General features: G+C 36.4%; 1 protein-coding gene across 1 annotated transcript in view; it reads right to left on the bottom strand.

Moving 5' to 3' along the window:
• The window catches only part of LOC128998444 (PR domain zinc finger protein 15-like), a 65,990-nt gene that overhangs the window by 18,256 nt on the left and 31,210 nt on the right, over positions 1–16,524 (bottom strand). Inside the window, exon 6 of the mRNA XM_054424573.1 lies at positions 7,014–7,184. Within this exon, the coding sequence (XP_054280548.1) occupies positions 7,014–7,184 (171 nt within the window). The remainder of the gene's footprint in view (positions 1–7,013; positions 7,185–16,524) is intronic.

The raw sequence follows: 16,524 nt of genomic DNA, 5'->3' as shown, positions 1-16,524 counted from the left end.
TTTTAATGCCAAATTTCATGAAAACCGGTACCTAAATTAAAATTTTGTGTGACACAAAAGTTTTAGTATTTATTATTAAAAATCCAACAAAACAAAAATGAATAAAATCGGTTCATAAATAAAGAAGCTGTGTTTATTTTAGTAATTTGGACTGAAATTACTTAATACATTACATAAATTATTACATTACATCTAATACATTTTAATATTTATAATTTCTGTCTAAATTACTAAAATAAACACAGCTTCTTTATCTATGAACCGATTTTATTCATTTTTGTTTTGTTGGATTTGTTATAATAAATACTAAAACTTTTGTGTCTTACAAAATTTGGATTTAGGTACCGGTTTTCATGAAATTTGGCATTAAAAAATTCAAACGGCCGCCATTTTGAAATTTGGAAAGTTAAAATAATATTTTTTTTTATAAATGTTACTTACTATAGTGTAAACAATTTTGCCAAGTTTCGTAAAAATATCTCAAAGGGATTTTAAAATAATAAATATTTTCCCCAAAAAACAAAATGGCGGATTACGGCTAAACTAAGCCGAAATCCAAAAAATTGTATTCTTCATTTTTGACTTATGTTTGCATGTAGAATTAGGTCCTGTATAGCCCATCACACTTTTTTGTGACACCCTGTATACTGATGTAAGTTACCCTAAGACCGTCTACAACCTATGTTGCGCTACGCTACGCTGCGCTCTCTGTGTGTATTGGACTACGCTGCGCTCCTATACGCTACGCTGCGCTGCGCTACGTTGCGCTACGCTACGCTGTCTGTATGTTTCTACACTAACAGAGCTCAAGTCACAGAATGTAAATGTAGGTGGCTGTGCATCTTTAAATGTTGATGGGCGTTACATATTTTACTTGGTAACAAAAGATTGCACCTATGGAAAACCAACTTACGAGACCTTGCAAAGCTCACTGAGATGTCTAAAGGCTAAATGCCAGGAGTTTAATGTTTCTAAGCTGGCAATGCCAAGGATTGGTTGTGGACTTGATGGACTTAAATGGAGCATTGTAAAAAATATCATCAGCAGAACCTTTCAAGACCTAGATGTGACTATCAACATTTACCAATTTAACTGTAGGGGAGTACCTGAATGGGAGATGAAAAAACAGACTATCTAATTTCTGACAGTTCAACAAAGGACGGGCAGATTCAATCTCAGAAGAAGATCATTTCCGGTACCAACAAAAATGCTCCAGAATCTGTGAACTCTGGAAACAATACCAATGATGCCAATCAACCTCAGCAAATTAAAGTACCCAGGACCTCCGAAGTAAATTCACCTGACACAGGCTTCTGCGGATTTGAAACACCTGATAGAAGTGAGATGGAAGAAATTAAAAAGAGACTGATTACTGTTCAAGACACTTCAACTTACACTGTAGAGTCTGAAAACAACGATTACTGCAACCAACACAATTCTAACCTTTGCTTGATCCCAAGAATCTACAATACTCCAAATCATCAATGCGTGCACTTTATTTATTAAAGGATACAGACATTTCAGACCTTAAAAGTCACTGTGAATTTCATTGCTATGACTCACAAAACCACGTCGTTGTTAAAGAAAAATCCGTTAACACTTTTCTAGTCACCAACATAAAAAGTGATTTAATAGTCAATTGTTTGAACAAACCCAACATTAAAACCATTCCAAAAATGAGAACCGAAAGTCTAGAGATAAAGACTACCATGTCACTGTTTAGTTTCCCAAGGAAAAACAATAACCATTGACACTATCATTCCTTGTGTTTCTAGAGATCACCAATCACCAGCCATTTTTCATTTTATTCTCCTTTCATGGACAAATTTAAACAATCTCTAAGTAGCCCCACTAGACAGAATCGACAGATCGGAATTCTACAACATCACAAACTTCACAATAGAATATTACTACTCCCACTTTTGTTGTAAGGAATTTAGATCCTGTTCAATTGTTTAGTCATGTAACATTAAATAATAACTGGACTGACATTTTAGATGATAGAAGAGTAATGATGTATATCTTATTAGGCTGGATAATAATTTTTACAATCATACTCATTATTTCAGGATATTTCATCCACATACTTAATATTAAAATAAATCTTATCACAAAACCTCAAACCCCTCAAAGAGATTTAAGCATAACCTTTAAAAGTAGAACCTAAGCATGAACTTATAACTCTAACTCAAACTGTTCTAAAACAAAATTATTTCAAATTTGAAAACAAGTTTTACATCCAAAATGAAGGACTGACCATGGGATCACCTCTTTCAAGCATTCTATCCGAATTATTCTTAAATAACAGTAAATAAATATCTCTGGTCTGATTCAAACCGACACAAACAAAGAATAATCTACTCTACTATAGTAGGTATGTGGATGATACTCTTGTATTATTTAAAGGTAACGGCAGGCAACTCAATTTACTCCACGCATACCTAAAAAGAATACATAAGAACCTACAATTCACCCTCGAAATAGAAAATACATCATCCAACAACTTCCTGGATGTGCCAATAACCAGAAACAATAGCCAATTACAGTTCAAAATCTATGGAAAACCAACGACCACAGACCAGACTATTCATTCACAATCACACCATCCGCATAACCATAAAATCGCTGCTTATAACAATTTTGTATACCGCCTACTCTCCATCCCATTGAGCCCAACTGATTACATCAATGAAGTAAATGTCTTAAAACACATCAAAGTCACCAATGGTTACAACAGTTCCCTAATTGACTGATTAATAAACAACAGAATAAAACCAAGAAACAACATCAAGGCAACAAAAGATACATTAGTGCAGATTATGGTGTTGTATTAAATCACACCTTAACAAACAAACTCGCGAAAAGAGATGTCATAGTAGCTTTCAAAACAAAGAACAAACTTTCAAACCTGATCAATGAGGGAATAAAACCTGATTCTGATGAAATGAATAAAACTGGAATTTACAAATTGATATGTGATGATTGTCCTAATCGTTATATAGGTCAGACAGAAAGATCGTTTTCCACTCGGTTTAAAGAACACATACCAAAGAAAAACTCAAAATCAGCCTACGCAAACCACCTTATCTCCTCCTACCACAATTACACCAACATACATAATAACTTAGAAGTAGTACAATACAATACAATACAATATTCTTTATTGTTAATTCGTTAAGAATTACAATAGTGTCAATCATACAGTACATTTTTGCAGCAAAGGACGTTACATGGACACTGTTGAAGAGTACGAAATTTATAAAGCATCAAAAAGTCAACCACAAAACATCCTGAACGAGAAATTGTCATTCGAATCCAACATTATTTACAACACCGCCATCCATATCACCAATAAGCAGATAAGAAAAGAACGAGATAAGGATAGCACAGGGGTAGGGGTCAACGCTGCCGACACGTGACAGTCGCGACTTACCTTCTACCTGCGCCGTGTCGCGTGAATCAGCGTCTGGTCGACCAGTTAATTAAATGTATTTTCGTGTGTGTCATGTTCGTATGTGTCCCCCGTTTATTTATTTGTTTATATTTTTGACGAACTGCACATGAGGGATTAGCAAGACATTCTTGACCTTAAGATGTGCTATTTTTAAAAAGCACGAAACAGCTGCAGTCATCATACTACCAAGTAGATCGTTTTGACAGAAAACAGGTAATTTGAACCTATATTAGTTTATTCAGACGATCTAGAGGCCATTCCATCATATAACCTTTATGCTACAACAATATGTAGCACAGGAAGAAGACATGGAGGCTCGACTATCAAATATGACAACCGAAGAGACCACAATCGAACCCTGCTAGCCGGACGGACCAGCCTGTCCGATGACTCGAGAGGACCCATAAGGAGGACCCCAGGCAGTTTAACTTCACAACGCCGCCTTAAGGACTAAGAAGGGCCATTGTTGACCAATGACTGACCCTGTGACGAGAGCAAGAGAGGTGTCGACAAACGACGTTGTGCCAGTTTGAGTCACCCAACAGATCTACAGGAGGAGAATGCGAGCATCCGGAGAATGGTTGGATACTGGGAACGGTGTGTGGAGAGCGGAGGAGGTCAGGGTAGGCGGGTGAACTGTAAACGTGGTGTAAGGAAAGTCTAGTGTTCAATAGCTTGTTTGGGGGAAGAAATTTGTATCAGTTTCTTAATTTATGGTTAATTTTGTTGCTTTGTTATTATGTGGTATGTGAACTACATGATTTTACTGCTGCCCACTTCTTCCACCAGGAGGCAGTGGACCACCATGAGAGTCTAGGGTAGCAGTAAAACTAGCTTAGTGAGTCAGCTACCAACCCCCTTGTCCCCCAGAAGGGGGATGGGACACTATGTCAACCTTCAAGGGTACATTATCAGCCACAAAGAAAATATAGATTAAATTAAGAAATTGAAAGCAATTAAGTACAGAGCTTTACACAAATGTAAGCCAATGCCCTTTCTACAAAATGGCTCAGTTAGTAGTGAAAAAAGAAGTGAATCCATGACAACAATGTCTCGGGTTCATGTCTCGCTGCCACTTAACCATTTATTAGAACGGTTTACGCTTGTGTACTGTTATCACTTTGCGCCTTGCATTTGATACAATCCACGTAGAGGCCTGAGATTCAAGTGGATTGGCAAATACTCGTCAACAAGTTAAGGTTAAAACTGATTCAAAAGTAAAATGGCACACTCATAATCCCAAATATGTTCTGTCTGTAGCATATTGCAGTTAAATGTATTGTAAACAGTATGGCAGGCATTGAACTATTAACTTTTGGACACTGAAGCAAAAATCCTATCTCTATAGACAAGCTGTAGCTAATTTTTAATAAAAAGACCATAGTTGAACGAACCACTCGTACATTGTGCTTCAGTCCAACATTACAATTCCTCCCTCGGGTTTTGGTGGTAGCTGATGTGAACTAAAAGATTAAACCTTTTAATATAAGTTATTTTTTTTAAATAGCTTGATTAAAAAGTTGGATCAGTCATTTACATGCACTCTGTTGATGTTTCAAATCAACTACACTCATTTCCATCCTTAAACTGGCTATAACTTTAAGATTCAATAAGATTTATTGCAGCCATTAAACATAAGATTTTGTAATAAGCATTGTTAAAATAGTACTTAAAAATAGATCATACATCAATTATTAATTTCAATATATACAATATCCCATTTAAATTCTAAACATGATATGTCAAAAATGTCACTATTTAAAAATAATTCTTCCTGCGTGTAGAATGCTTTTGATTTTAAAAACTCAGTAATTTTTCTTTTAAATTGGTTTACAGGTAGTTTACGAAAACAAGTGGGTAGCTTGTTGAAGAAAATATGTTGGATGTAAAAATGGCTATTTAAAGATTTTGAATGTCTGATTTGAGGTGTGACTAAGTAATTTTTGTGCCTCGTGTTGTATGGATGAGAATAGCGGGAGAATTTTAAGGGGTTGTTTTTTATATGAATTAAATTACAAAGAATGTACATATATGGCAGTGTAAGCAAATTTAAATTGGAAAAGTGATCCCTGCAGGATTCTTGATCTTGCAATCCTAGCATGGATCTAAGAGCTTTCTTTTACCAAACAAATTCTTTCTGGGCTAAATGTGAACCACCCCAGAGACGTAAACCATAAATAAGCTGTGAGTGAAACAAACCGTAGTAAGTCATTAACAAAGTATTAAAACTCACACATGATCAAAGTTTTCTCAAGAGACAGGTTATTCTAGCCAATCTTTTACAAAGTTGTGTAATTTGGTTATCCCAGCTTAGTCTGTTGTCAAGATGGATACCTAAGAGTTTGACTGTTTTATAAGCATTAGTGGGTGGATCTTTGTTTAGTGAAAAGTAGATGTATTCTGTTTTTTCCTCATTGATAGCCAAATTATTGATTTTATACCAGAATTTAGCACAGTTTAGGGCATGATTAAGATTGTACTCAACTGTTAAAATAAAATATTATCATCTTTAAGGGTAGTATCATCATCATAAAGTATTGATTGAGTTGGGATATTAAAACTAAAGTCGAATAAAAATAAAACAGGGAAGGTCCTAAAATGGACTCCTGCTGAACACCAGCATTAAATTCCAAAATATCAGAATAATCATCTCCTATCAAGACCTGCTGTTTACGGTTTTCCAGGTAGTATTGAATGATGTTTATTTCATGGTTCCTAACGCCATAGTAATATAGTTTATGAAAAAGAATGGGATGGGAAATTGTGTCGAAGGCCTTGGTCAAATCAATAAGGCATGTACCTGTCATCAAACTTGTCTTGTAGTGATGGTCAAAACCAGAAATTTCGAATCTCGAAACCAAAACCGAAACTTAAAAAATCGAATCCCGAATCTCGAAACTCAAAACCTGACTGCGAAACTTTTTAGTAACGGAACCTGGTCTAGGTTGCTAAAAAATAAAAATACAGATAATGATAACATTTTAATTATGATTATGCGGTCAAAACTGAAAGAGATTGACTACTGATCCAGACATAATAACATAAATTAATGTGACAGATAAACTTCAAATCCAAAATAACATATTTTTTTATAAATAACTAACATTAAATTAAATGAAACTCTTGACACTTAAATATACATGAATATTATATTAATTAGAACATTTAGTGGTCAATATTTCTTTGTGTTTAACGAATATTGAATATTAATATACAAAACTGAATTGTCAGTTGTTCCAGCATTTAAGATGCCTTTTGCAGTTCAGAATACAATTTACTTGTTTCATTAGTGTTAATGGAGATGTGTTTGCTCCATTGCTACCAGCTTGTCTGTAAACAATGTTATAAACAAAAATAATGACACAAAAAATGTCATCATTTTCAAAAATATAAGTGAATTCCTATTTCGAAATTTTTGAATCTCGAAACTCACCTATCGAATCTCCAAAGTTTTGATGGTTTTGAGATTCGAGATTTGTTTTTGACACATCACTATTGTCTTGACATGGAAATGGAATGCTTAGTTTGGTCCACAGTGAAGGGATTGAACATACGATACCTTGATGTTTGAACCGATGGATGCGGAGTGATTTTGCATACTTGTAAGTTCGGGGACACTGATCACAACGAAACTGCTTGTTTGTAGAATGGACTTTGAGTAAGTGATGATTTAGAATATCTTGAGTCGTATACTGTTTGTCACACAACGGGCACATCACTTTTACTTCTCCTGAAAATCATAAAAAACAGTCACTATAGCATCTGGAGGTTAATAATTATTAATATATTTAATTAACTCGTCATGACAATTTTCTTGTACAAACCCCAGAAATAAAATTTGGTTTAAAGGAGACAAGGAATCATGGGTAATCTAATTCAAGCTATGCTATTTTTTGGTACCCATAAGTTTGAAGCAAAATGCTGTTCTAATTTACTGTAAAAGAGTGATGTAAAGTGAATTGAATGAATTTTGAATTGAAAAATTCTTTATAGCTCAATATACATAGTTATAGTTGTTGTAACACTAACAATCACAATAGTAGTTGGAACACAATTCTGAATAATATAATATCTCTACAAATATGCCTATATACCTAAACACCATTTTTTAAACCTTGAACTGTTAACAAAACAAGAAAATAGCATTTAACGAAACATAGAGCAATAAAGCCCTAAGGTTAAACCTGTGCAGGATCTATATTTAGAACTTACACAAACTCAGTTGTGCCGATTTTAAATCAAAAGGTTTAAAATGTGTGCCAAGGCAATGCACAAGTCATCCAACCATGACCACAGAAAACATACTACTATAACCCAGAATGCCAACTGCATGGTAAAAAGCATTAAGTATTTTGAGAGAGCTTTGCCTGTCAATTCGTAGGCAGCGCCACCAGCGTTGCTATGCTGAGTGCATGGCAACGCTGGTAGCGCTGCCTACGGATTGACAGGCAAGGCTCTCTCAAAACACTTAATGCTTTTTACCATGCAGTTGGCATTCTGGGTTATAGTAGTATGTTTTCTGTGCCATGACGTAACACGGAGGGATATGAGAGAGAAAAGGACTCGAACTGTGCCTTGTGCAATCGTCTCACCACTCGTAGTTGCGCCATCAACATGTTTCAGAAAAGTGGCCACCTCATTTACACTAACTTGTGAACCACTTGGGAATATATCCCCAGTCTTTCTTAATTTGCTACCACTTTACCATTTTCACATAGCATTATGATTAATTTTTTACTAGTTATGTATACTTTTCTTTGATACTTCTGCATACCATATAACCATATATAAATCTTCCTTGTATGCTGGGCAAGATTGTACAATGTTGCTTCCTTCATGTTTCAAGTCATTGAGCAAAATAAAATTTAAAGTGACAACGAATAATTTACTCATTGACAAAGCTTTTTATTTATATTCCGTTCACAAAATTTATTGGGTTAAGGGGAAGAAATCTATCCCCTCCATGTGTTGATCCTACCACTAAAACATAGCTCAACCGCTGAGATTTGACAAAACGTAAATCAGCTGCAACATAAAAAATTAAGCAGAAAAAAGTGGTGGGGGAACTTCCCTTCAAACTGCCTAAATATTGTCAACAGAGTATAATTGAAGATTTGTAAGATTTGTACACCACTTCAGAATTTATTTTTTCTGTTTGATTTCAAGTGTTAAATTTTAAGTTATCTTACATATGTTTGATGTCTTATGTACAGAGTTCACTTTGACAATGCATCTATTCTTAATGTTACTACATGTATTGAATGTTTTGTGCAATAAATCATGTCTATGTCTAACTAGTGATTATAAATGAAGAGAAGTTTGAACCAAAAAGTTAGAGCTAAGAATCTCATTGTAGAAGAGAAACTAGAGGTGATAAAAGTCAGTGAAATAAAGTTCTTCTGAACTTGGTTATACAGGAAGCTGGTCTTAAGGAAGAAAGGGTTTTGGTGGGTTGCGATGAAGAAGAAAGAAGGAGGTAATCCACATGCCCTGAGTGTAGACTCACAAGGGCTAGAGTCAAACATCTGATATTTGGTATCAATACCTTATCGTAAATATGTTGATACCACAGTTACGATACGGTATTAATCACTAACATTAATTAATTAATCACTAACATCGCTATTTTAGAATATCACATTAAACAAATTAATTCCTTAGGATTTTTTGAGAGGATAGCAGGCTTACCTGAATGGGAAAGAGTCCAAACTGGCACAGGAAACACAAAACAAAACTTTACACTATATACACAAAACATTAGAATATTTCACTGTCACTGACAGCATTTTCAACTAAGGAAGAGATAGTTTTCTAGATGTCCAAAATGGTGGCCAGTGAGTTGTTGAGTCAGTGTTGCCAATAATATGAATTCAAAAAACACAGTTTCAGTTTATCTTATATGCACGATATATATATGAATAAATATGTAAGCCTGCTAGTTGGGTTGGATGTTGAAGTGGAGTGGGTTAGATGAAGGTATTATCTCAGGTTTAGGTTTGGGGGTTGTCTAGACTTAGTAAACCATTGATAAGACAATTCCCATCTTCTCAGTTGTGACTGGTTACATTGAGGGGGCAGTGATTTGACTATTTTGGTCGTAAAGCAGTCATTGAAACTAGGGTTGTTGTGGCTCTGGGCATGTTGTACAACTGGTTTGTCTTTGTATCCAGTAGATACATCTTGTCTATGGCCATTCATCCTGGTTCTGAGGCTATTGGTGGATAGGCCTACATACTGTGCCTCACATTTATTACATTGTAGTTGGTAGATAATGTTCTTCGTTTCACAAGTGTTGAAGCCTCGGATGTTGTAGTTTTCTTTGGTTGTGGAACTGGAAAATGTTTGGCTGGGTTGATTTATTTCACATGTTTTACATCTCTTGTTATCACAGGGATATGAACCGTTAGGGCGTGCGTTGTTTGGGTTGTTGTGGGCCGGGTCAGGAACTTTTGGGTGGACTAGTATTTTTCGGAGATTGGGTGGTTGTCTAAAAACAATGTTAGGTGGATCTTTCAAAAAATTGATGGTGTGGTTGGAGGCCTTGAGGATTTTGAAGCCCTCTTTTAAAATGCCATTCAATGAATGTAGTCCTTGGTGGTAGTCTGTGACAAGAGCAATGTTTTTGCTATTTCGTTTTTCATTATTTGGTTGTGGATGGTCTTGCGCTAAGCGGATTTGGTTCTCCACCAGCTTTCTAGGGTAACCCCTTTTTATGAATGCGTCAGATATTTTGTTATTGAACTTGTTTAATTCATCATCGTTGCTGCAGATCCTTTTGCCCCTGATGGCTTGACTGAACGGGATGGATCTTTTGGTGTTCTTTGGGTGGTTGCTGTTAAAATGTAAATATTGTAGATGGTTGGTAGGCTTGAAGTGTACACCGGTTTGTATGAGTCCATCTTGAATATTTATTTCTAGGTCCAGGAAAACTATTGTTGATGTTGAGATGTTGCTGGTGAATTTAAGGGAACTGAAACTGTTAAGGCTGTCAATAAACTGTTTTAAGGAGTCTGAGCCTGAGGTCCACAAGATAAAAATATCGTCTATAAACCGGAACCAACACAAAGGTTGTACTTTTTGGGATTGTAGGAAACATTTTTCGAGTTTCCCCATGAACAGATTTGCGTAGGATGGGGCCATCCTCGTACCCATGGCAGTGCCTTTAGTTTGTAAATAGTTTCTACCTTCAAATTGAAAATTGTTTTTTTCTAGAATGAACTTAACCATGTTCAGTAGGAAAGAAGTTGAGGGCTTAGTGTTTTTGGGGCGTTGATCCAGGAAAAATTCTATAGCCGCAAGTCCATGTGTAAGGGGGATGTTAGTGTACAGGGAAGTTACATCTATGGTAGCCAAAATCGTCTCAGGAGGAAGAGGTGTTGGTATGGTTGTCAGCCGTTCTAAGAAGTGGTTGGTGTCTTTAACATGTGAAGGTAATTCTCTGACAAAAGGTTGCAGGTGAGAATCTACATATGCCGAGATTCTTTCCGTGGCAGAATTGCAACTGGCAACTATAGGTCGGCCAGGGGGTGGAAAAACGTTTTTGTGTATCTTGGGCAGTATGTAAAATTGAGGGGTAGAGGGGTTGTCATTTATGAGTAGTCTTATTGATTCAGGGGATATATTTTGGAGAGGTGCTTCTTTAACGAGCCACTGTGTGAGTTCAGTATTAAAATCGTTGGTTGGGTTTTCATCAATCTCTTTGTAGGTGTCTTTGTCGGATAACTGTTTGTAGGCTTCAGCAGTGTAATCTTGTTTGTTCATAATTACAGTGGTGGATCCTTTGTCAGCTGGTAGTATCATAATATTTCTATTATTTTTCAAGGATTTTAGAGCTGTTCTTTCTCCTGGAGTCAGATTGTCGTTTTTTGGCAGTTTCTTCAAGAAATTAGGGTCTGTGACAGTTTGCATTATGAAGTTTATGTACAGTTCAATCGGATGATCAGGTGGTAGAGGCGGTGGATCCCAGTTGGAAGGCGGTTTAAACTTCATGAGAGAATCATCGGGTTGGGGTTGGTTTTGTTTGTTTGTTTGTTTGTTGATTTGTTGGCCCTAAAAAACCAACCCCAACCCGATGATTCTCTCATGAAGTTTAAACCGCCTTCCAACTGGGATCCACCGCCTCTACCACCTGATCATCCGATTGAACTGTACATAAACTTCATAATGCAAACTGTCACAGACCCTAATTTCTTGAAGAAACTGCCAAAAAACGACAATCTGACTCCAGGAGAAAGAACAGCTCTAAAATCCTTGAAAAATAATAGAAATATTATGATACTACCAGCTGACAAAGGATCCACCACTGTAATTATGAACAAACAAGATTACACTGCTGAAGCCTACAAACAGTTATCCGACAAAGACACCTACAAAGAGATTGATGAAAACCCAACCAACGATTTTAATACTGAACTCACACAGTGGCTCGTTAAAGAAGCACCTCTCCAAAATATATCCCCTGAATCAATAAGACTACTCATAAATGACAACCCCTCTACCCCTCAATTTTACATACTGCCCAAGATACACAAAAACGTTTTTCCACCCCCTGGCCGACCTATAGTTGCCAGTTGCAATTCTGCCACGGAAAGAATCTCGGCATATGTAGATTCTCACCTGCAACCTTTTGTCAGAGAATTACCTTCACATGTTAAAGACACCAACCACTTCTTAGAACGGCTGACAACCATACCAACACCTCTTCCTCCTGAGACGATTTTGGCTACCATAGATGTAACTTCCCTGTACACTAACATCCCCCTTACACATGGACTTGCGGCTATAGAATTTTTCCTGGATCAACGCCCCAAAAACACTAAGCCCTCAACTTCTTTCCTACTGAACATGGTTAAGTTCATTCTAGAAAAAAACAATTTTCAATTTGAAGGTAGAAACTATTTACAAACTAAAGGCACTGCCATGGGTACGAGGATGGCCCCATCCTACGCAAATCTGTTCATGGGGAAACTCGAAAAATGTTTCCTACAATCCCAAAAAGTACAACCTTTGTGTTGGTTCCGGTTTATAGACGATATTTTTATCTTGTGGACCTCAGGCTCAGACTCCTTAAAACAGTTTATTGACAGCCTTAACAGTTTCAGTTCCCTTAAATTCACCAGCAACATCTCAACATCAACAATAGTTTTCCTGGACCTAGAAATAAATATTCAAGATGGACTCATACAAACCGGTGTACACTTCAAGCCTACCAACCATCTACAATATTTACATTTTAACAGCAACCACCCAAAGAACACCAAAAGATCCATCCCGTTCAGTCAAGCCATCAGGGGCAAAAGGATCTGCAGCAACGATGATGAATTAAACAAGTTCAATAACAAAATATCTGACGCATTCATAAAAAGGGGTTACCCTAGAAAGCTGGTGGAGAACCAAATCCGCTTAGCGCAAGACCATCCACAACCAAATAATGAAAAACGAAATAGCAAAAACATTGCTCTTGTCACAGACTACCACCAAGGACTACATTCATTGAATGGCATTTTAAAAGAGGGCTTCAAAATCCTCAAGGCCTCCAACCACACCATCAATTTTTTGAAAGATCCCCCTAACATTGTTTTTAGACAACCACCCAATCTCCGAAAAATACTAGTCCACCCAAAAGTTCCTGACCCGGCCCACAACAACCCAAACAACGCACGCCCTAACGGTTCATATCCCTGTGATAACAAGAGATGTAAAACATGTGAAATAAATCAACCCAGCCAAACATTTTCCAGTTCCACAACCAAAGAAAACTACAACATCCGAGGCTTCAACACTTGTGAAACGAAGAACATTATCTACCAACTACAATGTAATAAATGTGAGGCACAGTATGTAGGCCTATCCACCAATAGCCTCAGAACCAGGATGAATGGCCATAGACAAGATGTATCTACTGGATACAAAGACAAACCAGTTGTACAACATGCCCAGAGCCACAACAACCCTAGTTTCAATGACTGCTTTACGACCAAAATAGTCAAATCACTGCCCCCTCAATGTAACCAGTCACAACTGAGAAGATGGGAATTGTCTTATCAATGGTTTACTAAGTCTAGACAACCCCCAAACCTAAACCTGAGATAATACCTTCATCTAACCCACTCCACTTCAACATCCAACCCAACTAGCAGGCTTACATATTTATTCATATATATATCGTGCATATAAGATAAACTGAAACTGTGTTTTTTGAATTCATATTATTGGCAACACTGACTCAACAACTCACTGGCCACCATTTTGGACATCTAGAAAACTATCTCTTCCTTAGTTGAAAATGCTGTCAGTGACAGTGAAATATTCTAATGTTTTGTGTATATAGTGTAAAGTTTTGTTTTGTGTTTCCTGTGCCAGTTTGGACTCTTTCCCATTCAGGTAAGCCTGCTATCCTCTCAAAAAATCCTAAAAAATCTAGGCCCTTGTGCTCTATGCTACACCCTTAAATTAATTCCTTAAGTATTGAATAAGGCCAGCATTGAATCAATTATTTTTGTATGCTCTAAGCCAAGAATAACTTAAAATTTTATGAAGCATAACTTATTCAATAATATTTTATGAATGAAAGTGTGCTTAATCACTAACAAAACCTTATCAGTGGCAAGAATATAAAGCAGTCTTCGGAATTACGTTCATAAATCTTCCGTACGATCATAATTTTGTAAGGATGAAATTTAAACTCATCAGGATGCGCTGCAGCAAATGTCGAGACAAGCCTACAGTTGGAGCGTGCCAGGTAGTGGAGCGGCGAGACTCTATTACTCTGTCAATATTTTGTGGAGTTAGCACCGTGCGAGGACAACCAGACGACTTCTGCTTCATAACTCACAGTTGTGCAAAAAGAGGCAACGCAACGAAGTATTGTGTTGAGATCCCCCTCCTGGTGTTATTGGTATTATTACTTTCTTATTAAATACTATTATTGGTTAGTATATTGGTATCGAACCCTTTTGTGGAACACTGAACTGTGTATGGAAAAGCCGTGGAACAGTTAAAACAGATTCTTACTTTTGAAGATAAAGGTTCAACAGAAAAATCGGGATACGCCTCAGTCCACTGCACAGTTGCTACTACGCCCTAACCTACTAAACAGCCAGGCCCCGCCCCTCCACTCTGTTCCTACCACTCAACTCAAATTCATACGTTCTTAATGTGCCACCCAGTATAAAAGGGAATCTGGGCTGTTTCTATTTGTTTGTAAGCAAATCTAAAACCATATCAAACAATTAACTTTATGACTTAAATACTAGATTACATTGTTTCCAAGTATTGCATTTTGGAATTGAAAATAAATTCAACATTGGCTATCATCTATTCCAGAGTGTTCTCACGAAAGAGAAACTAAGGAAATCAGGAAATGTATGTGAATTTTTTATACTTTTTTTTTTAGATTTTTTTATATAGTCGTAACTAGAAGCCTATAATTGAGAGTCCATTAGTTATCAGTTTCGTCGGTTCTATTTGCCTCAACTTAGTTTTTGCGTCAAAAAAGAAATCTGCGATCCTGGGAAATGAAGACCCACCAGGTCACTATATTCACATAATCGCAAGGGATGCTCGTGAATGTTTTTGGTACATTTCTAAGGACAGATAACTTATAATTGCCTTTAGGATCTGTCACATTATTACTGATCAGATACAGTATAAAAGATTTAAACGAAAATAGTTTTAAATCAACAAAAACATAGTTGGACAGTTTTTTTCTTAATTTTCCTGATGGCAAATGTGGCTTACATGAAGACTTAGCCAAAGGGTCAACTAAGGGAGGACTTGGCATTAAACTCAATTGCAAAGTAGTTAAATAAGAATGTGATCGCTACAGTAGTTGGTAACGAATTCCTTGATATGATGAATCTTTTTGAATCCCCTAGAGCCCTCCATAGGAAGCAGTGTATATTTCACCTATACATTACAAACAAATCATATCAACAACTTTGATATATTGTAACGAATGTTGATGATCCCGGCTAATGTAAGTCAACACAATATAAGAAATTTATTATTGCCAGAGAATCTACATAGGGTACTGCCATAGATAAAACATACTTTGTTACATATACAAACTTGTGTTGGTTAGTCCACCTCTGCTTAACGAATTGTCAACGTCTTTCCCTTAAGGACAACCCCCAGCCCCACATTATTGTTTTGGAATTATCATAACTCCTTCAGTAAAATTAAATGGAAAAATGATAAGCGCTGATAGTCGTCTGCTCCGCTTTACACTTCTGTCTGCTGTGTGCTATGTCATAACAGATTTCATTAGCTGGGGAATCATGACGACACATGGGGGTGAATAATGCTTAATACACTGTGATTGATTGATTAGTAACCATGGTAACTTTAGCAGGCTGTGATTGGGCAATGTGTACCTAACCATGGAAACTTGTTGAATTTGTTGATGAAGATAAACCTAAGAATGAACCGAACAAAGAGAAAGAATAACAAGATTGTTATTGAACATTCTTTTAAAGAGTGTTTTTATTAATTCTAAATATAATTTTACACTTTTTTATGACTTAAAACTTATCTAACATTTCTATGTTGGGATACAGCAGCTATCGTCTGCCTATCTGTCTATCACGAGCAGTAGCTTACAAGACTTTCTACTGTTTTATTATTTACATTATTTATTGCTATACAGTGTTTGAATAGCTTTTAGGTGAGTTAAAGTGAGCTGTAAAGTTGCAGTTTGTACAACTGAACCAAGGTAAAAGATTTTAAATGTCATTATTACGCAATAATAGCAATTTTACAATATTGAATTTAGTTGAAAATGGAAATTGTGACGTTATGGCTGTTTACACAGGATCACAGCGTTTTAATGGGTTTATCATCCGTTTTATATTATTGGATAAACCTAGTTATTATCCGCAACCCCCCCCCCCCCCATTACCACAGGTAACATAGTATTTACTTTACAATAGTGTAAAAGTATAAGTATTTTAGCCTATGCTACTTAATTGTGTTTTAACGAGGTTTAGATCAACAAAGCGTACTGTGCTGAGTCGCGGTGTAGCTTGTGTCTTTGCCATGCGTTATTATCTCTATCTGTCACAATTATGGCA

The sequence above is a fragment of the Macrosteles quadrilineatus genome, unplaced genomic scaffold (genome assembly GCF_028750875.1).
Source record: "Macrosteles quadrilineatus isolate MER2022 unplaced genomic scaffold, UCM_ALF_1.0 Scaffold_7__1_contigs__length_78375512, whole genome shotgun sequence".
NCBI classification, from domain to species: domain Eukaryota; kingdom Metazoa; phylum Arthropoda; class Insecta; order Hemiptera; family Cicadellidae; genus Macrosteles; species Macrosteles quadrilineatus.
Note: the sequence above shows the minus strand (reverse complement) of the source record. Positions and strands in the feature narration are given on the sequence as shown.